This window comes from Panulirus ornatus, chromosome 32 (assembly GCF_036320965.1).
Source record: "Panulirus ornatus isolate Po-2019 chromosome 32, ASM3632096v1, whole genome shotgun sequence".
NCBI lineage: Eukaryota > Metazoa > Arthropoda > Malacostraca > Decapoda > Palinuridae > Panulirus > Panulirus ornatus.
Window position 1 is genome coordinate 19,857,788 of NC_092255.1, and position 21,754 is coordinate 19,879,541.

A 21,754-nucleotide genomic window follows, 5' to 3' on the forward strand; every position below is an offset into this window, starting at 1 on the left:
ACTACCCCCAGCATTTCTCCATCCAATATCTGTCACCTGAGCGAACGTATTTTCCACTCCAGATCCAAAAGCTATCTTCCTCTCTCACCGGCCACGTATCTGGATCCAACCGTATTCCACAAGAAATTTCATAATCCCTAAACACAGTTTTAAAACTTGTCTCCCAATATATATATATATATATATATATATATATATATATATATATATATATATATATATATATATATATATGCAGTAAGGGAGTTGTGTGTAGTTGAGGAGGTAGGGGGGAGGGCGAGGTTAGAAGGGTGAGGGGAAGCCTCGAGGCAGGATGTTCCCCTTGACCTCACCAGCAGGAATGGTAGGCATTGCGCCAAGGAACCAACCCTCCCCTCCTCCTCCTCCTCCTCAACCGTCCGCCCCTGTTCTTCGATTGTATTTTTTTTTTTCTCTCTCAACTCTTAATATCAACTTGTTCATTAAACTGACCCAAGAATTTCGTCCAGATGTCTCCTGACTATCCAGCTTACCGTGGATTTACGATTCCGTTAAGCAATAGGCTTATTCTCGCCAAGTGTATGTTATCCAACACCACCACCCTCCCAGCACTGGACCATAAGAACTATAATTCAGTTGCGCTTTAATCTAAAAGGATGTTTATATGACGCATCCTCTACTGCATAGCTCTTTTACTGTATTTTTTTTTTTTCGTAAATCAAAGTGATTAAAAACTTGCTTTCTGCTTGAATAAATGCCCCCTTATTTACGAATCATTTATATATATATTGAGAGTCGAGTTGTACTCTTTCTACAAATAAATGTAGCAATCATTGGGTTATTTGGTCAGTGATCAAAATGGCTAGCTAAAGACAGCTGTACAACTAAGACTTCCATTGGTGGGTGGTACAAGGGTCTTTATCTTACCTACACGGAGAAGTGCCGTATTAGCCGCGTTCTTTAGCCAATGAGGAGGAAATGATCGTCGGAATACAGAAGGCCGTGACACAGCGGTGGGTTAGCACAGCGCCCTTTCAAAACACCCAGCGAAATTTCCCGGGGACGCGAGGGGAAGAAGAGGCGTCAGCGTCCGTTTGAGTGACCGACGGACGAGTGACCGTAGCTGGGGACTTCCCACACCACAACCTGAGTCACCTCTCCCCGTCACTAACGCCACTAACCCGCACTCTTAACCCCCTTGACTTAATTGCCAGTAAAAATGTACTTGTTACACGCCGAGAAAACAACATAATTAGAATTATCTTAGACCAACATTTTTGCACGAGAATAATGTCATGTCTTGCATAGGACAAACTGCAGTTGACACCTCAATTCGGGAATGGAACTTGACCATGTGTGTACGCGTTATGTACCGAACTGTGATAAGGAGGAAGTAAGGTGTTCGCGAGGGGAAAGCATCTGCTCTGAGCGTGTGGAGGAGGAGGAGGAGAGAAGCGGTGACGGCTGGTGTGGTGGGTTGTAGCGTCAGGGTTGTAAGTGCGTACGAGGAGAGACTCCACCGGAAACTGTGTTGTGTATACACTTCCTGTGCCCGCGTGTGACGTATGTCTGAATCAATACACCGAACAAATAGAGATGTGTGTAATTGTTGGCAGTCGTGCTAGTGGGTGTTTACGTAATTGAGTGTATTTTTTTCACACCAGTGGCTAACATGAGAGAGTAGGAACGCTGAGCACGTACTAAGGCTGTGTGTAATTCCTTATTTGTATGACACAAGGAGGGAGTTCTACACTGGTGTGTGTGTGTGTGTGTGTGTGTGTTTACAGTCAAGTGTATAGGGAAGTGACGGCTGTTATATTGCAGGGTGGTGAGTGGTCAAGATGCTGAGTGAAGGTCGTCGGGAGGGGCTTCGCCTGGCGTTGAACCGGTCGCTGAGTGAGCCAGGGGAGGCGAGTGCAGCAGCGAGCGCCAGGTGCCCAGTGTCTCTACCGCAGCTGATGGCCCCGCAGGTGGTGAGCATGCCGGCCTCTCCGTGCGGCGACAGCGCCACCATCCAGCGCTCCATCCTCCTCAGGCGCGCCCGCGCACTTCAGCCAGCGGACGTCGCACGCAAACTCACCAAAACAAAACCCAGAAATTTCCTGCTGCTTGACCTCAGAACTTTCATCAGCTACAACATGAGGCACATACGAAGCGCAATCAACCTCAACTGTTCGGACCGCTTCAATCGCAAGCGGCTGCAGCTGCGACGGGCGTCCGTGGTGGACTTGGCCGCGTCGCCTTCTGGTCGCGACCTCCTGAAAAAAAGGTGCTATAAAGAGATTATTGTGTACGACGACTCCAGCACCGACCTGGAGGCCCTACCACACAACCACCCAGTCTACCTCGTCCTCACGGCGCTGCTCGAGGACAACAGAGAACCCCTCCTCCTCAAGGGTGAGTACCTCCTCCGCTTTAGTTCATACATGTACTGTGTGTACGCCCGTAGCTAGTGTAGTGTTTATGGTGTCAGCTTAGTGTAGTTCAGCAGGTGACTGTGATGATGGGAGTCCATGAAACAATTACTGTTAAGTGCAGAATTGTTTACCAGCAGACGAACAATCACGAGCCAGACTCTGGTGAGTGTGTGTGTGTGTGAACTAGACGGTAGACGGGCCAGCCATAACAAATGTCTCCACACGTACGCCTCCCTCCCTCGCACTCTCTCTTAACGCTTATACCTTCCCAGGGGCCAGACCCGCCACCTCCCAGCACTTTCCCTTCCTTACATCATCCACACACACAGTCATGGCCAGTGTTCCTCCAGTTTATTTTTGTTGGGGAATCACAGAGGGAGACAGGAAGGCTCTGGTGTCTGCAATACACCAGTCTTCTGGAGGCAGTGTTGCTCTACCTCAGTGCACGTATCAGCAAGCAAATAAACATCCTTACTGGACTGTGTGTGTGTGTGTGTGTGTGTGTGTGTAATAACACCAGACAACCACAGTAGTTTAAGTTGTCGTCATTGGTTGTAATTACTGTCAGCAGTAGCCAGTACACTGTATGTAATCATGTTCCTTGGTGTGTGTGTGTGTGTGTGTGTGTGTGTGTGTGTGTGTGTCAAGAGGTGTTACATAACTGAGGGCATCTCGAGCCTAGCGGTGGGATGAGTGAGGTGGGTATAGAGGAAGTGGAGCGCGAGGTGCTGCTCTGAGCAGGAAGCTGCGAGCTCCGACGGTGGTGACCTTGCCTGGCTGGATGGGACCCGGCCCTCCCCACTCCCCCTCACCATCTTCCTCGTCCACACCTTGACTGGTCTCCCCTCACTCTTCCTCCTCTCCCGCCGCCACACACACACACTCTCCCTCCCTCGGTCGGTGAGGACAGGTAGGGGGAGAGTATCAGGAGGTTCTGACGCCGCGGGGGTTATCTTGAGAGCCACTGCTTGAGACGTTGGAGGAGGAGGAGGAGACCGTTAAGGTGATGGTGGAGGGGCAGCCATCAGGAAGCCTCACCAAGCTGGCCTTGTAGGGGGGGGGAGATGGCCCGGAGAGGGGTAGAGTGGGGGGCCGGCTTTGGGAGGGAGGGATAACAGCCGGTAGCAGGGGTTGGGGGGGTCGGTCGGTCGTGGAGGCCCCTCACTTGAGGACTCCGCCACCACCCCCCTCCCACATCTAACAGTCCTCAAGGGGACACACCAGCTGAACCCAAAACGTTAAAGGTGATAGGTAGTCTGGCGGTGCCCTACGCTGCCGGCACACCTCGCGGCCACCGCGAACACACACACACACACACACACACACACACACACACACACACACACACCACCCTCCACATGCCATCACTTCACCACGACACCAAATGAGAGTCTACCGAGCCCGATTTAAGTATCGTGAATTATTGTGAAGTTAAGATATGTCAGGAGACATTGATTTATTGATGGTGGAGGAGGGAGGACCCGGCGTCGGCCGCCCCCCCGGGTGACGCATTTGTTTACAAGGCTTCCCGTCCGCTCCGCCCACACTCGCATACTTCCCATAACGAAGTATAGGGTCGGCCTGATCACACGACAGGGTCTCCCCGGCCCCGGTCTCATGGTGCCGCTGAGCACCTGGGGAGGGAGAGGGAAAACACACACACACACACACACACACACACACACACACACACAAAGTGGCGGAAATATTCCCTGACGCTCCCTTAGACTTAAGTTGTATCCCTCTCCTCCCTATACCCAGGTTTCCCACAGCACCGCTGGGGTTCAGTCGCTCCCTGCACTTCGCAAGCCGCACCGGCGGAGGTTTCTTCCTCCACACATGTGAAGTTGAATGGGCCAGTTGGGCGACGACCCCCCCCCGTTGCCCATGTTAACGGCAGCCGAGGCTCCGTTGTAACTCACGACTTGGGTAATGACCCGAGGGATCATGACCCGCGGGATAATGGCTGGTGGGATGATTGACCTGGGCATGGTTGAGAGGGGAGGGCGAGTGATGATAGCTCCGGGCGTAAATAAACCCCAGTGCTGTTGACGGGAGACCATCTCTGCTCCTGAGGTGGAAATTCTTTTTTTTTTTTAGGACGCGTCTAAAAACTTGACAATATGGTTAACCATATCAGTAAACTAACCCAGTAGTTAGACATCCTGAGCGTCTGGGAGGCACACGGTTGCTGGACATTGTGATCTGCCTCCCAGTAAGGAGGGAGACCCAGCCAGAGGTAATGGCCACACGGAGTTAGTTTTAAAGATGACACGAGTGCTCATTCCGTGGCAGAGGCTCGCATGCCAACGAGACTTGCCGCCTGCCTGCTTTGTTATTCTTAGGTGGAGGTGGGGGAGGAGGAGGGTCGTCCACAAGTCAAAACATTATTACCCTTGTGGACACTTTAAAGGCTGGCTTCCAGGTCCCTCCCATGGTCCATGATCCATCCTCACCATCTTTTTTTTTTGTTGTTGGAAGAGCCAGCTGTTGTTTTGCTCACGGAGGGTAATTTCGTGAGGCACTATTACTCCCTGGTCTTTCACACTCTGCGTCATAAGTCGGTGCTTGGGACCGTCTGGCAACCTGCACGATCCTTTATTTTCTTCATTCTCCACATACCGGAGGAGCTCGAACTGATCCTCGCCGAAAAGAACTGTGTTGTGTTGTCCGGTGGAGGAATCTATTAATGTCATCCCTTAGTTTCTCAGAGTCACGTATTACGTCAGCTTACATCCTGCAGCAGGGCGTGAGTAAGTCCCGTCACTCACGGACGGCTTGAGGAGGTCCCTCCTGCCACTCAGGATGGCTGCCACACACTATGCGGGAGAAGTCTCCAGGCCCCAGCCTCGGCCCTCCCCCTCCACGGGTTCTGGGTTCGTGATCTCACCGACCTGAGGGGGGTAAGGGGTGGGTAGGTGAGTAATCTCCGCCCTCACCCCACCTTACTGTTTACAAAGGTGGGTGAGTAATGACCACCCTATGTGTGGGGCGGCGAGCACCTGCTGGGTAGGTAAGGAGGAGGAGAGGAGGGCCCTGCGCCACCACCGTCAGGAGAGCCAGTTCCGTGACCACCCGGGTTCCCTCTGCCCAGTAGGGACACGCTTGGCTACCCCCGTTCACTACAATGATTTTCTCGGGTGCTTACACACACACGCACACACACACACACACACACACACACACACACACACACACACACACACACACACTTCTCCCGTGACAGTCTCCCTCGCCAGTTACATAACAGTTCAGTTACCCCTGGCGTTGGTAGGATTAGTTTCATTAATCCATCCGGTATATAATACAGGAGAATATAAAAGCACCCGCGGAGAAATACAGTAATGCACCTCAGTATTTCAGTTGTACTTGAAGTACGTCGTCAGTTGCACTTATGTCGCACTGTGACTTAGGACAGCGTCAGTGACAGTGTTCCTGGACAATATGTCCGGATGGTAGACAGTGTTGGGGGGTGGTTCGCGAGTACAGTGCGTTGAGCAGTGGGAACAATACGAGAGAAAGGAGCGGTGATGATGAGCGGCGGCGGCGGCGGTGCCCTGGGCAGTAGGCGAGGTGCTCACCCGTGACCCTCTCCGGACTGAGTCAGTCTTGCAACATACCGTTCCTCAACCCCTGACGGTCCGCCTGCTCGCCTGCCTGCCTGCTTGCTTGCTTGCCTGTCTGCCTGTAGCTTCACCTTCACAGTACCACACATCACTGCTGCCGCCCCTCCCTTCCTCCCTCCTGCATCAGGCTCAGCAGGAGGCACGCCACACTTTACCATTTGGGTTATGCGAGGCGGACGCGCTCACGCTTCAGAAACCCATGTCATCCACGATCGACTGTCCTCCGACCTAAGCAGCTGCTGAGAGCACCACGTGGGTCCTGCGACACACCTCGGCCGTGTTCTGAGCCACCGGGGGGAAGGCACTGGAGTACAGAGTCGACCTTGTCGCTGCCTCGAAGGAATCTAACACGAGAACAATGGGGTAATATTTTTTTTTCTACCCCACGTGCGGCCCGTGGCAATGGCGAGGCTCCTCCTCCTCCTCCTCCTCCTCCTCCTCCTCCTTCACCGCCACACCTCCGCCTTTTATGCCGATGACGAAGGCGGGGATCAAGGGGAAAGCTGGGTAGCCTGTCTGGCCTCCTCCTATCTCAAACCCCCCGACACAAACACACCTGCCCGGTTCCTTCGTGAGACCTGAAACACGCCCCCTGGCTGTGGTTAGTATAGACGAGGCTCAACCACTCCCTCACGGCGCGTTAGTCAAGTTACTAGAGGCCATGATAAATGGCTGGTGGTCGGTGGCAGAGATCGAGGGAATGGCCAGCTAGTGGCGAGGCCCTTGCCACTAGCTGGCATGTGGCAGGTGATACGAAGACAATGAATAGGCGTCTTCTGGGTGGCCACTGTCATGACTTGCAGGATGACCATTACAAAAGCAGTGGTCCCCCCGCCCCCCCTGCATCATGACGTGCTCGTCTCATTATAGTGTGTGTGTGTGTGTGTGTGTGTGTGTGTGTGTCGTTCAATCCGTCATGGTGACTTGAGAGAACCATTAACTCTACCCACATCCGTCCAAAGCCTATTTAGCGACCCCCCCAACCCCCTCGGAAAAAAAAATTATGCCATTTATCACGTATGAAACCAGACTCTTTTAACAGGTTCAGACATCGTCAACCTCATAGGTCCTCCTCTGTAGGTCAACGCGTTAGTCTTAAAAGAAAATCATCTTTCGTGGGTTCGAGTCCCACCTATATCTTTGCTCTCGGAGGAAGTTCTTCGGGAACCCAGTCATCGTTTTCTTTCTCCGCTGCCGCCGATGACATCACCACCGTTCCTTTGTGGAGGGAAGAGACGACCTGACGGCTCACCTCGCCCAGATAGACCCGACTGATGGAGCAGCGGCGGCGAAAGGCTACATTACAGGCGCGGGAAACCTGCACGGCGTTGAGTGGCGTGGCGTGGCGTGGCTTGGCTTGGCGTGGGTAAAGGTCAGCCCAGTGGTGGTGGTGGGTGTCGTGAGGACCACCCAGCCAACCCCTCCCCGCACACACCATCCTCGACTGCATTCCTCCAGACCCAGACTGTATATCTCTCTTGCCTGCACATGACGGCCCCCTTCTGCCCTACTCCAGCCGTCATGATGGCTTCTCTTGGACACAGAGAGAGAGAGAGAGAGAGAGAGAGAGAGAGAGAGAGAGAGAGAGAGAGAGAGAGAGAGAGACCCTTGGGGGAACCAAAAAGGTTAAACACACATCGGCGAGACCATGATCTACCCATGTGACGAGTGATAATCTTCAACCTTCCTTATATTTACCTTCCACGGCGGGCGAGGCGGGGCGGAGGAGGAGGAGGGAGACTGATTTTGCAAGTGTTTGCCCCCCCATGGAAATCTGCCCGGCGCATCATGCAGGGCAAAGCCATTGTGCGGAGATCAGGGAAAGTAACCCCGTTAGGCAATGATGGTACAGCCCTTTGACGGCCCGCGCGCCATGACCTGACCCTTAAGGTCATGCCAACATCCCTTCCCTCACAAGGGATTCTTGCGCCGTCGTGCTCAAGGGTTTCAAGACACAGTGGTAATTCATTGATATGTATCGGGTGCTGTCCCCCCCTGGTCGACATGTCTGCTGCTGTAGGAGAGTACGAGGTTAGCTCGGATAAGACTTGGTGCTTCCCGGTGCCTCCTCCGTCATCAGCCCTCCTCCAGCCACCACCACACCAAGACTTACCAGAATGGCATCCCTCGCTCAGGCTGTATCACGCCTGATTCCCGTCTCCCGGCGGGGCGAGGAAGACCTAGCTACGAGCATCCCTCGCTGTGGATCGCGATGGAAAATATCATGTCCAAGAGCCTGGTTTCTCCTCCTCCTCCTCCTCCTCAGCCGGGATGGGCGTCCCTGTCGATGGAGGTCGGCCATAAACGTCATGCCACCCCCCCTTGGCAGTGACACTTCTGAGAGATGTACATGATGTACAGCGCCGTCTGCAGTGCGCGCCTCGAGCCCTGGCGTGATGTATCAGACTTGTTCTCGGCCATCAGTAACACGGCCGTGAGTTGACCAGCGACAGTTATAGAAGAATAGCCACCGAGAAAGGAAGTCTTTTTATCTGCAGCTGAGAGAGAGAGAGAGAGAGAGAGAGAGAGAGAGAGAGAGAGAGAGAGAGAGAGAGAGAGAGAGAGGTAAACAAACTGATAGGAACAATGCTGAGAGAAGCAACTCACGGAAGTTAAGAGTCGATTACCTCCAGAAAGAGAGAGAACAAAAAATTGAACTTGGCTACTTTTAGGGAGGACTTCGGTACTCCCCATTTTCTATTTGAAATTGTAGTCGTTGGCGTAACCCTTGACCTGACACTTACCAAGAGGCCAATCCGTCACATCGTCGTGGTGAAGAAGGTTCACTCGTGAGGCGAATTCATTTTTTTTTTCTTTCTTTTTTTTTACCAGTAGCAACGACCCGGCGTCTCTGGCGCCCCATCTCGTCTGCGCTATATAATAAGTCGAGCTACAATGAGTCGCTGAACGCTGCGAGTGTCGTCTGACACTTTATGCACAGAAAGTACAGACGGGAGAGAGAGATGAGGAGGGGAGGGGATATGTGCGTTGTAGCAGCAGCAGTGACACGAGCGTCGTCAAACTGAGTCATATAGTTAGGGTCCACGACTCGACTTGTTGAAGATAGGCAGGCAGAGGAAGGAGATCCCGAGAGAGAGAGAGAGAGAGAGAGAGAGAGAGAGAGAGAGAGAGAGAGAGAGAGAGAGAGCACAGTTGGTCACCCACCCACCACCCACCGTTCGGTGCTGGCCACCACAACTGACTGACTGGTGTGAATCATCCACCATAACACCGTCTTGTAGACTCAGGGAGGCCGGACCGACCCCCTCCTCTCGTCTCCGCTTTTATAAAAGCCTCTGGCTCACCCGACCTAGCCAGCTGTAGCAGCAGCTCCAGCTCGTGATGTTAAAACTCTAACCCCCGCCGCCCAAGCTGCCATACACAGTAGCCGCTGGGTTGGTTCCGCTGGTTAGTCTCAGGAGCGTGTAAAGTGACCATTTACAAGTGAGGGGGAGAGGCGCGGCGGCCCCCGGCACCCAACCCCCCGCATACCCTCCTCCTCCTCCTCCTGCGCTGCAACATTAAGGCCATCAGCATGTTTGTGGAGCAATGTCGGGCCAGCAGCCGCCACTGCGGGACCCACAACAGTAACGGCCCGCCATCGACCCCCCCACATCCTCCTCCCCAACCCTATCCTACCTACACACCTCCCCACACCCCCACCCTCCTCGCAACAAATATAGCCATTGTTATTCATCGTCAACACTGCATTTGTATAGACCGTACTCTCTCATTCATTACTTTTAATTGTTACACGAAAGTAGATGTGTCCCGTGGGTGTACAAAGGTCTTTGTTAAACTCTTGTCTGTTGCAATTGCGAGACAGATGTCTCGTTATTCATGTTCCGGTAATATCTTAAAAAATGTTTGTATCGAACTTGAATGGAAAGGGCTCCGCCCAGTTTTATTTACATTCACGCAACACTGTACGGAACACAATGACAGTATTCGGTGGAAATTCTGCTCCCGCGCGGGATACGCGTTAGTATATTTTTTATACGTTAAAACCCCAACCGAGTCCCCACCGAAATTTCTCCCGCATGAATTACTGTCAATGCGAGCTTTCTCTGGTATCTTAATGACGAGGGACGAATACACAGATGTTAAAGAGGAGGAAGAGCTCGAGAGCTGGGGATGAGAAACACCTTGAACATGTAGCGGGGGGGGGGGAGTGGGATGTGTGGGGGGGGGAGGCGTAATAAGAGGCGGAAGTGGCCCCGGCAGTACTGAGGCGGCGTCGTGTTCCAGCCAGCGTTCAGGGCGGCGTCGTCGGTCACGGCTTCTGCTACGATGGATCTATATACCTGGCCAACCGATTTACCCGGTGGCGAATGGCCACCCCCGTTTCCTAGTGTGTGTGTGTGTGTGTGCGTGAGTTGGGAGTCACGCAAGGAGTCTCCATATGAAGCAGACCAACATCTAGGGAAAGATTAGAGGAGTAATAACTTCCATGTGATTTACAGTTTCCTTTAGTACGACTAAACCGGCCACAGGGTGGTTCCTCCACCCGCCTCTCGCTAGGCTGGTTGCCAGCAGACGTGCGTGTGTCAGAGGTGGACATTTATTTCTCCTTCGTGTCTGGCGTGATAAGTCTGGCGGCCAATTTTTCTTTTCTTGTATGTCTGAAAAGTGACGACTTGAGATGGTGGACTTCCTGCTACTGCTGTAAATAGCCTTATCTGATCAATATAACTCTCAGAAGACGACGTATTTTTCCGTACGACCCGATCAAAAGAGGGGACTTGTTTTTTCTTTTTTTTCAAATAAACACGTAAAGCCATAAAGACGAAAAGAAACTTCGTTACAGCCAGCTTATCGACCAGTGGCAGTAACCGAAATAAACGCCCCCTCTCCCTTGACCCACCAGAGAGGAGGAAGACATGGAGAGAGACAGAGAGAAAAAAAAATTGCCATCGAACGCCAACGCCTTGTAAAAAGGTGACACGCACGCTAGATTCCGTGACGGAGGCACCAAGCAAAAATAGCTCCACCTTTTCACCAGCTTGTCGTGACTCACGCTGCATGCTTGCACACCCTAGTTGTTGTCTTTTTTTTCTCTCTCTCATTCTTACGACAACTGCGACAGATATCTTGGCAGTGCGCGTCTAGCCATGGAGGAGGACTGCGGAATGTGGACATTAATTTCATTCATTTGTGAGGTAGTAAAACTAGGCTGAAATCTCGCTCATGTTACCGATCCCGAGAGTTCAGCATTGTAGGCTCACAATATAAGTTTCGGCGTCATGAAGAGTGTCTCTTGTCAAGGTAAGTAGACTAGTATCATAAAGAAGACGTGGTGTGAACACCTCGTCCCTTCGTATTAAAATCAAATACTGTGAGGACCTTAGGATTGTAAATGGCAAAGTGTGTGTGTGTGTGTGTGTGTGTGTGTGTAGCCGGCGTGTAGCAGGGTGGGCACAGTGTCTGGGTACTGGTGGGGAGGGGGAGCTAAGGTTGGAATTCTCACCTGTTCTCCTTACACGGTCGACCCTACTGGTTGGAAAGTTCGTTACCGCCATTTCCTTGTTCGTGTGAGATTTAAAAAGAAGGAGGAAGTGCTAAAGGTCGTTAGCAAACCCCCCCCCCGGGCCTGGGTGTATATATACGAATCACATTTATGCGTACATGAAACAGTATGAGTCATGCTAAGCACTGGGCTGCAATTATTCCTTGCGTTGCCCTAATCTTATTTGTCTACGTGGAAAAAACACAACTGTGGACTACATTAACTTGATGAATAATCCCCCAACTCTTCGTACCTGGAACATAATTAAATTAATGATGCACTTCTCTTCAGGAAGTACTGGAGTCTACTAATGCTTGTGTACTGGGGCGAGAAAGCATTTAGGGTGAAGTTAGATGTTGCGGGTGTGCGCGGGGCTGTTCTGTGTTCGTGGTCACACAGCATTCCCATACACCCAACCTCGGCTGCCGGCGCTCGCTGCCACAAATAATTACAGCGGCTTTTTTTTCCACACAATTTACCTGCGACAGATACTGGCACTGAACACGTTATTATTGGCTCCGTGATTCCTCCAGTAGTGGACGAGAATAAACCGTACACAAGCTGGTATTGAATAAGTTGTGGCGGGTGTAAGAATGTGACGGCAGTGTGAGGCCGAATGACTCACCTCCACCACCACTGCCGCCACCACCACCAGGGCAACACCACCACCACCACCACACATTCCTCGCTAGCACTCATATTCCCTCCGTCATTTCTCATACAAATTTTATAACATGATTAGATTATGCACGTCTTCCTAAATTAAATATGAATTATTTGGCAAGAAATGTGTTGCCTGGTGGTGCTAGCGTGCGTGCGTGCGTGCGTCCTACTATTGGCGGCTGCTCATGCTGTCTCTAGCTCTCGTTCGCTCAGCTCGTCTCCTGTTCCCTCCTTACTCTCATACTTCAGCTCTGTAGCGCTGCCTAATGGCACACAGATCATCTCCCCCTTCTCAGCTTACGACGGACTGGCTTAAACCTGCCGTGCACAGTTTTAACGTTTGAGGAGCGTGGCAGCATTCGCCAGCCAAGCAGGAAACGGGTAGAATGCACCAGAGTAAAAGTCACAACAATGCACACATTGTAAGCCACGTCTATGACTCATACCACCACCACCACCACCAGTAACGCCAGGTGAGAGATGAGAGGGGGGAGGAGGGTGTGTGTGTGTGTGGGGGTAGGAGAGATGGGGAGGGCTGAAGGTCCCCGCGCCAGGGACGACGGCTTACCGAATGAATGACCGACCCACCCGCCCACCTACCCACCCACCGGCTGACTGGCTGGCTGGCCCGAGGGAAGAGGCTATATAGCGGCTCGTGTTATTCATTCCTACGAAAATAGAGAGAAATGAAGAAAATCCCCAGCGACGACGTGGCGTGCGTGCGTGTGGGTGTTGACTTCATGTTAAGAATATCATTACAGATGAAGGTCATGCTATTGAAATATTTTACCAGGTATTCTTGTACTTTTCATATATATATATATATATATATATATATATATATATATATAATGTTAAATGGAATGCCTTCCTGCATAGCGCTAGTGTGTAAATGGCATCTTTCATCATTGATATCAGCAATAAAAGGCTTCCTCAGCTAACCACATTTGGATGAGATATCTATATAGGAGTGGGCGCGGGAAGTGCCTCGTCCGAAGGAAATGGATAGACGTGGATGTTTGTGGATATTTGAGTGACAGGTCCCCCCGTGTGGCGTCGCAACCAAACCCGCGTCGACCATAAATGTATTAGCTTCCAACTGACGCAAATCTACGAGTACGATGCTGCCTTAAGTGGTCCAACCCAGAGAGATAAGTCATAAAAAGGCTACTGTTTTGCAGAGGTGGCAGCGTGCAGTGAGTAAACAGCCGGAGATGAGTAAAGTGGGTCACAGCCCCGACCATTGTATGTGGGAGACCAGCGCTCATCTGAGTCACTTGGCCACATAAACCCGCCCCATTCAAACCTTATTCATTCGTCTGTTCACGTTTTCAAATAGTCTAATGATCTTATCTAGCGCCTGGACATTTCCAACGGTGCTCCAGAAGCTCCTACGCAACATTCTTAACCCCCCTTGAGCACGACCGTTAACCCTTAATTAAGGGTCAGGTCAAAGGCCAGGCCATTCAGCCCCAAGGTCAGGTTAAATATAACACTCTGAGAGAGGCTGGGTTGGGTGTGGGTGCAGGTATGTATGGGAGGAGGAGTTGGTAGGAGGTGGAGGTGGATCATTTCGTGTAGGGCGGGGGAGGGGACCGGGAGCTCCTAGCCAACCAACCACCCTCCCTCCCTCCCTCAAGCCCTGCATATCTCAACCACTGCGTCAGGCCCCCACAACTTCTTACCATGTGGCTCATGTTTCTCAACTCGTGTCTCTCAGGACACGGGGACGTCGCAGGCCAGTATTAGTGGGGTGTGGCTTCTCCGGAGGATAAGGGTGGTCGAGTCCAGCGCCTCTGTAAACTACCCGGGTGTGGGTTACTTGAAACAAACATAGAGTCACATACGAAGATATATGCAGACATGGGATGCTGACGTTGGTTAACTAGATACACTCCTCACCTCGTGTGTCATCTCTCGACACCCCCCCATCACACTCCTCCCCTCCTCCCTGGGTGTCACCTCTCAGGGTGGAGGCGGACCTTCCCACCCCTGCCTGGGCCAGCCACAGCCCTGCATGATAAGCCTGGCAACACAACCCACGCTGGTATCTCCGAGGCCACGAGCCCGAAATAGCCCCCCCGCCCGGCGTATGAGCAACAGCTGACTTAAATCCCCGTGGCCATAGATGCCTCAGGGCTGACGCCTCGCATGTGCCGTGGACCAGAGGTGCCTGGAACAACAAGGGACCTCTTGCGGATTTCATGTCCATCAGATAATTACACGTACCCACAGCTTCTCCACCACGACATTAAAAAAAAAAAAAAAAATGACGGTGAAGTGAGCGATACTCCTGTGCGCGTCTCTTGCCTTTCAGTCGACGAACTATAACGGTGGCGTGGCAGCCCAGAATAAGTCCGGCGGTGAGAGCCACGCAGTCCATAACAATAAACTAGTGCAGTATGGAGGTGCGCGGGTGAGTCAGTGCCGGCACGCCAGCCAGCACGCCACGACTAATTCTGAAACCGAGGCGAAAGCTCGTGACGACCGGTCGTAAATAAACAGTGCCAAGTGTATCGGCAGACGGGAGCTTTGGGGGGGTTGAGGAGAGAGAGGAGTTGGTGGGGGGGAAGAGACAGTAGCGGCCGTGTAAGACAGGATTCCATGGTGGTAGAGGCGGCGGAGGGGGGACGTGCTGTTGTCGGCCGTGAAGGTAAGGAGCCGAGGACAGATTATGTATTAAGGAAGGAGCAGAAGAGAGGGAGGTATAGAAATATAAAATGGTATTATGACTGAGAGTCAGCGTGTGGAGGAGGGCGGGAGAGCGAGCATTTTCACATGCGCCATTGCAGGGGGCTTTCTTAAATTGTGGCAGCCACCGAGATGAATGAACCTGCGGCTGATGTCTGGGGCCGCCCGCCACCGCCGCCGCCGCCCCCCCCCGGCAATCGATGAACACAGCTAACACAACCTCGTCGGGAATGAATCATGCAACCTAATAGATTCTCCCATGTATATTTCACAGCCTGACCCCACCACCCACCACCTGTGCCGCACACCTCCACCCGCTCCCCTCCTCCTTCCTTCCTTCCCCAACCCACAACCTCCTTCATTCACTACCGGAGCTGGGCGTGTGTGACCGTTGTACCTGGTTGGTCGATAGCCCATCACGATCTTGCCTCCCGTACGGCCATCGCTTCGTACATCTTTGCCATAGGCATCAGAGAATGCATTTTGGAAATTTAAAAATAATATGAATCTAAGCTTTATATATATATATATATATATATATATATATATATATATATATATATATATATATATATATATATATATATAATATTAATTTAAGCATATTTTGTCCTCCCCCTTTGAGTATTATGAAGTAAGGCCTTCTGGCTATGGTAGGAGTGGCATGTTGTCAAGTGGAGGTCGGAGAAGCCTAGCCTCATCACTGGAGGAATGTGTGGAGACATGCCTACCTTTTTGTCTGGCTTCCTCTTCAACGGGTGAAGAAAGTCTTCACATGTGTACCCTCTAGTTTTGCTGACTGACAACATGAACTATTATTAAATATCAGTTTATTAACATTTCTAAGTATCTGTGTGTCGTCTGAAGACAAGGTAAAAAATTTAACAAGTACAAAGACGCAGCTATGTACACGACGCAGAAGCGTCTTATGTCAACGGTCAGTGTGTGTGTGTGTGTGTGTGTGTGTGTGTGTGTGTGTGTGTGTGTGTGTGTGTGTGTGTGTGTGTGTGCGCGCGCGCGCGCGCCGTGTAAATAACGTAACTCACAGAAACTTACTAAAGGAGAAAATTGTGCTGCTGCCTGGTAAGCTGAGGCCAGTGAGTGAGTGAATGCCAGGCATATTGATCAGTGCCACTGGGTGCCGATGACGTCACTAACGTTACGAGAGCCGAGTACAGTTTCACACTTCTTTTTCTTCCTTTCTTTCTTCACCATACCTGACGAGAGGCGGCTGCTGGTGCGATGCGATTCTTGTTATCACATCTAATTTGTTGTTAGCTTACTGAAGGGGGACGTGTAAGGGATTTTATTCCACCGCAGCGAGAGACGGTACGACAACTGGGTATGATGCCTAAGGCAGCTTTTCGGCCAGAACCCTTTAAGACTAGGCCATCAAGGAACGTGTCAGAACGCACAGGTTGTGTCCGAGGGGATTGGACACGCTTACATAAGACACTGTACAAACACACTTGAGGGCAATTTTATCGTCCGTCACTCTCAAGAGACTACACAGTACTTTTGAACTTTAAAAAAAGGATAGGAATGAGGAAATGTGATTGTTTTCAGTTCTCTTATGAACCGAATAAAATTAGCATAAGCAGAGTTCCATTGGTTATTTTAGGTCAGAGTTTTCTAGAAGAGATAGGTTGGAGGGAGCGTGTTGGTGAGTGCGGGCCCGCCCTTTATTACGGTGAGGGAATGGCAGGAAGGGCCAGGTTAGGGGTCTAGTCATGGCAGTAGAGCGTGCGGTGGAGGAGGGAGGCAGGGAGGGCTAAGGCCTCTGTTCCACTCTCATACCACACAGTTTTGTATCCTCTTCCTCGATGTATCTCTCTCCGTGTAGGACCTCTTTGTGCTGTTCCTTCGAGGTTTAAATGTTCGTAGTCGACAAATTACAAATCAGGACCTTTTCAAGCATCAGAGCTATAGATCCCTACTGGGGAATACCATTAAGAGTCGTTGAAGAGGAACTAAACTTAAAAAACTCGAATCTCACTCCCGCGCTAGCGCGTCCGTGGGTAAGAGAGAGAGGTAGGCCAGCCAGCGCTACTTAGTTCCCTTTCGCTGTGATGAGGTGGGCCAACGACCCCTATGAACTGAGGGGAGTGACGCGGGGGCGCCCAGCCAGCAGCTCTCGTTCCACCCGCCAACCCCAGGGAAAAAAAAAAGGTGATGGGCGGCCATAGTCGTATACATTAGTAATTAAGGATACTATGGAAAATTAAAGGCGACAGACAGGAAGAAGCCTCCGTGAGTCTGAAGAGTGGCGGGAAATAACTATACACTCACTGCAGGAGTTGCTGCTGCTGCTAATCTGGAGGTGGGTTGACGAGCATAAGATGGCCCGACTCTGTAACTCATAAATGGTATATATATATATATATATATATATATATAAGTTAGGCCAGGCGCGGATCACACACACACACACACACACACACACACACACACACACACACACACGCACACACAACCTGCCGGGATCGTGTTAAAGACGACAGCTCCCCCGCTACCATCGTGGCCAGTCCCTATGCTGCGAGCCCTCCCACTCTATCATCACCACCACCACGTCATCATCACTCCCCACCTGGGAGAGAGGCTCCCCTGGTATCAGGGGTCTCCCGCCTCCCCAGTTCGTGGTAGACCTCTGCAGGTCCTCCTAGGGAATAAGTATAGACCACTCTTCCGGTCCGTGTGGTGTGGTAAGGCAAGGCCGTTGAGTTAGCAGGTCCATTATGCTAGGCTAGGTCAGAGAAGCCACCCGTGTGTGTACGGCCGGCGTGGGGTGTGTGTGGGTTCCACAGCACATCACCGATGTATTAAAACTTCCATATCTGGGTCACCAACTGTGAGAAACTGTGTCGATTGTAGTCAGTGTTGTCCATCTTGTTGCGAGAGGGAGGGAAGGGGTGTGTGTAACTTTCAGGTAAATACGTGGATCTTTCTAAGAAAAGTTCCAAGTCTTCGTTTGACATTTCGTTCCGGCGTTCATGCCTACCTACGTCAGTACACCTGTTATTCCTACATCTTTCGTCCTTCTTCGTGGCCTTCGGCGTGCAGTTCCTCCTGAGGATCAATAGGGCTTGAAATAGGACACTCCGCTATGACGTCATCGTTGGCATGGTAACGCGTAAACTTGCCGTGTACGAGGCGGGCGGCGCTGGTCATTTTCCTCACTCCACCCTTCACACTCGCCTCTTTATATAAACTTCAATTTACATTTAGGGTGACTTAGGTGTATGATTTGTTGCCACACACGTGTGCACTACGCGTTTGCACTGGTATGGTCATTTTGCTGGGGATTCTGTCATCGTCTACGAAGCGTGAGATATCCCGAACAAACTTGGCTGTGTTTTGGACGGTGAAGAAAGTGTGTATCGGCCGTCACTCTGGTCACAGGTGAGATGACAACATCAGGGGAGAGGCGTCTCTCTGTCACCTGTTGATAAGGCTTATTATCGCTACAGCAAGGGCAATAGTCAGCACCGTAGCTACGGTCGGTCGAGTGTCACAGGTGTGTCGTGTGTGTGTGTGTGTGTGTGTGTGTGTGTTCCACTTGCCCTCCTCGCCACGCCCCTTACACTTCTTTACCCCGTACACCGACACCCACAGTGTGTGTGTGTGTGTGTGTGTGTAGTCTTCCTAGTACTGAAATACTCACGGTGGGATGGGAATATAGCTTAGTGCATCATGCCGCTGGTCGAGTTGCACATAGAAAACGTGACAAGTCACTTGCATCAATGGCTTTCTCTCTCTGCCTGACGAGCGTCACTCACACGAAGGATCTCCTACAGTAGGCTTATGGTTCCCCCTGGTTACCCTGCCATTACTGTGTGCTGGCTAGGGTGCTGGGTCTATGACTCACACGGGGGGGTGCCGCCACCGCGAGTTCGGTACAAACAGAGGGAACGTCGAAGGGGGACATGACAAGGGCGATGGGGAGAGGGAGAGAGAAACGGAAAGGGAGGGAAGGGGTATGGGGAGACGATGCGGCAGTCAGGGGAGGGAACTGCAGAGGAGTTCAGTGTTTGGTTTGGTATATGACTGACATTCATCATCCTGGGGGGGTGGAAATACGAATTTCGTACAATTGTCATGGCCCCAGCGCCATGTTTGCTTCGGGAAAACCTCCGTAAGTTGTACAGACTGACCCTTGTACCGTCAACACACAGAATCAAATACTTCATGAGCTACGAAAATAAATACAACCCGTAACATGGTAGCGTGTATGTCAACAAACCCTTAGAGGGGGTCGGGGGGTTGGGGGGAGGTGCGCAAGTGGTGTTTCAGGAAGGAGGAGCGGGGTAGGGGAAGGGGTAGCAGGGGTGTGTCTGGTGGGTGACGTCAGCAAGCAGCAGCAGCGGCGGCGGCGGCCTAGCCTGGCGGAGGAGGGCGGGCTCGGCCGCGAACGTTACTATGATTAATGCTTCAGAAGGGGAAGCCTCTAGGGGGAGGGGAGGACATCCACGGTGAGTCATACTATGCCAAGGTGTTCCTAATGAATTCCCCTCGTCATCGGAAATCAATAAAGACTATTTTATGTTAGGCCCAAGTCTCTCTCTCTCTCTATCTCTCTCTCTCTCTCTCTCTCTCTCTCTCTCTCTCTCTCTCTCTCTCTCTCTCTCTCTCTCTCTCTCTCAGTGAGTAAGGTCTTGGTGAAAGTTTGTGTTCCTGTCGTATCGTTGCTTTCATCAGGACTCAGAAAACAAAAGCTCCACAAGATTAATATATATATATATATATATATATATATATATATATATATATATATATATACATATATATATATATATATATATATATAGTGTTCACAAAGACGTACTTTACGTATAAAACTTAACCAGTTCTATTTATAATACATACTACTTAACAGCCAGTTTTCATCGTAATAAATACAATTTAACTTCGGGTCTTAATTATATAAGTAATAAAATGTAGCAAAATCATTATAAGAAACCTGATAACCATCATCTCCCAGTTTCTAATCATTTTTTTCAAACGAACTTTAGGCGTTATGGCAGGAGGAGGGGGGGGGATAAAAAAAAAAACCACCCATTCTGTTTTCAATTATTGAGTTACATCTGATTACTCTCCCTTTTTTTTTCTAAATATTTCTAGTTTGTGTGATGTGCATAATATTATTAAGGGCGTTGGGCATCTTCCGCAGATAACCTTATTATCGGACTAATAGGATTATAATGCTGGTGCTCGAGGGACATGTGGCGCGTGTTATTTCGCCGATGAGCAAAATGCACACGAGCCACCGAAATAGATAGATGGTCAAGCTAATGACAAGGAAGCCATCATCAGTGTCTACCCGGTGGTGGGGTGACCAGTTTAATGGATAACTTTACACCCACATGCCGCTGCTGGTGGCTGACTACGCAAACTGGGCCTCAAACCCAACAACAATTTTTAAGGTGAAGGCATATGACGGAGACGAAAAACAAATATACTGACACTAATGATGCATTATACATTTTTTTTTAATAACATTCGAAAGTTTGCAGCCGTAACCCACATTCTCTCTCCAAGCCGCCTTACTGAATCGAGTTATTTTGGTCGGGGAGTTTATATCCAGCTCTGGAAATATTTCAACCTTCAGCCGTAGCTCGGTATACACGATCTGGGTGTGACGTGATGGCGTTGCCTTGTCATGCGACAGGACGAATAAAAAAAAAGTTTAAAAAAAAATTCTAGTGAGCAGGGCGAGTTTGGAATTTTGTTTACTTATTTGGATGAAAAATGTTGGTGTAAGATGAAACTCTCAGTTAAATGTCTGTTAAAGGCATTGTAGTTACTACACGCTGGTCAACATGCTTGCCTGTATCTAACGCTCTCCCTTAAGTCACTAAAGATGTCGTATCTTCATTATTAGACCGCTTTTTGAACGGTAATGAACTATCCCGCACCGTAAAGGACCCGCAAAAGGGTAAACATGGATGAATGTTATGGCGAGTATGAGGAAGGAGAGTTGTCAGCCCTGGCAGCCAGGTGTCGGGGTTGGCAAGCCTGGCGTAGCATGATTCAGAGGGGGGGTAACTTGACCATAACTGTCGTGATTCAGGTGTCCGCCGCCACCGAGACCACACGATAGCTAGGAATTTGGATAAAAAAAAAAAAATTCTCTTAGCCCACACAAGACAGACTTAGGGAAGTTAAAGAACGGTGAAAGTGACTGATGATGGTAATAGACAGTCAGTCAGTGTGTGTGTGTATATATATGTTGTGTGTGGCAAGATAGTTGATAGATAGATAATAGTGGCCCAGGTGAAAAAAAAAAATGCGCCAAGCATTTGTCTTAATTGTCATCGCACTTTCATTATGAACCCGTCGACGGATTAGCCCTCTTTACGCCTCTTTTTGTATTCGACCCAATTGCAGATGTATGAGTGAAGTAGCTATACTGTGCTTAATTAAAAGTGGGTTGTTCGTCACATACGATGTACACACATGCGTTGATAACAAAAAAAAAAAAAAAGATATATCAATTGAACGGGACTTTTTTTTTTTTTCCACGGTAAGGTGTGGTGGTATAACATTACACCTGGACCCAGGCCGCCATGACTCACACACCAGCTCATTTACATTTTCGGCGCTCCGCCAGCCGGCCAAGTTTGGTTGTTGAGCAGCAGCGGCGGCGGCGGTGGAGGAGGAGGAGGAGAGGGTAACCCCGAGTCGGTCCGTATTGCTACCATTTAAATGTTTGTCCGTTACCGGTGCATCACTTGTAGATTGATGGAGTTATGAGGCTCATGACTCATGGCGGAGGAGGGTGGGGTTTTTTTTTATTATTATTATAGCCTTGACGACGTGGGGTGGTACACTCGGGGTGTGTGACAACACACGTAGGGGCAACGACACATTCATCC

General features: G+C 50.5%; 1 protein-coding gene across 1 annotated transcript in view; it reads left to right on the forward strand.

Annotated features, from left to right (window-relative positions):
- LOC139759127 (dual specificity protein phosphatase 10-like) overlaps positions 1 to 21,754 on the forward strand; it is a 45,830-nt gene that overhangs the window by 1,402 nt on the left and 22,674 nt on the right. Inside the window, exon 2 of the mRNA XM_071681111.1 lies at positions 1,804 to 2,376. Within this exon, the coding sequence (XP_071537212.1) occupies positions 1,821 to 2,376 (556 nt within the window). The 5' untranslated portion in view covers positions 1,804 to 1,820. The remainder of the gene's footprint in view (positions 1 to 1,803; positions 2,377 to 21,754) is intronic.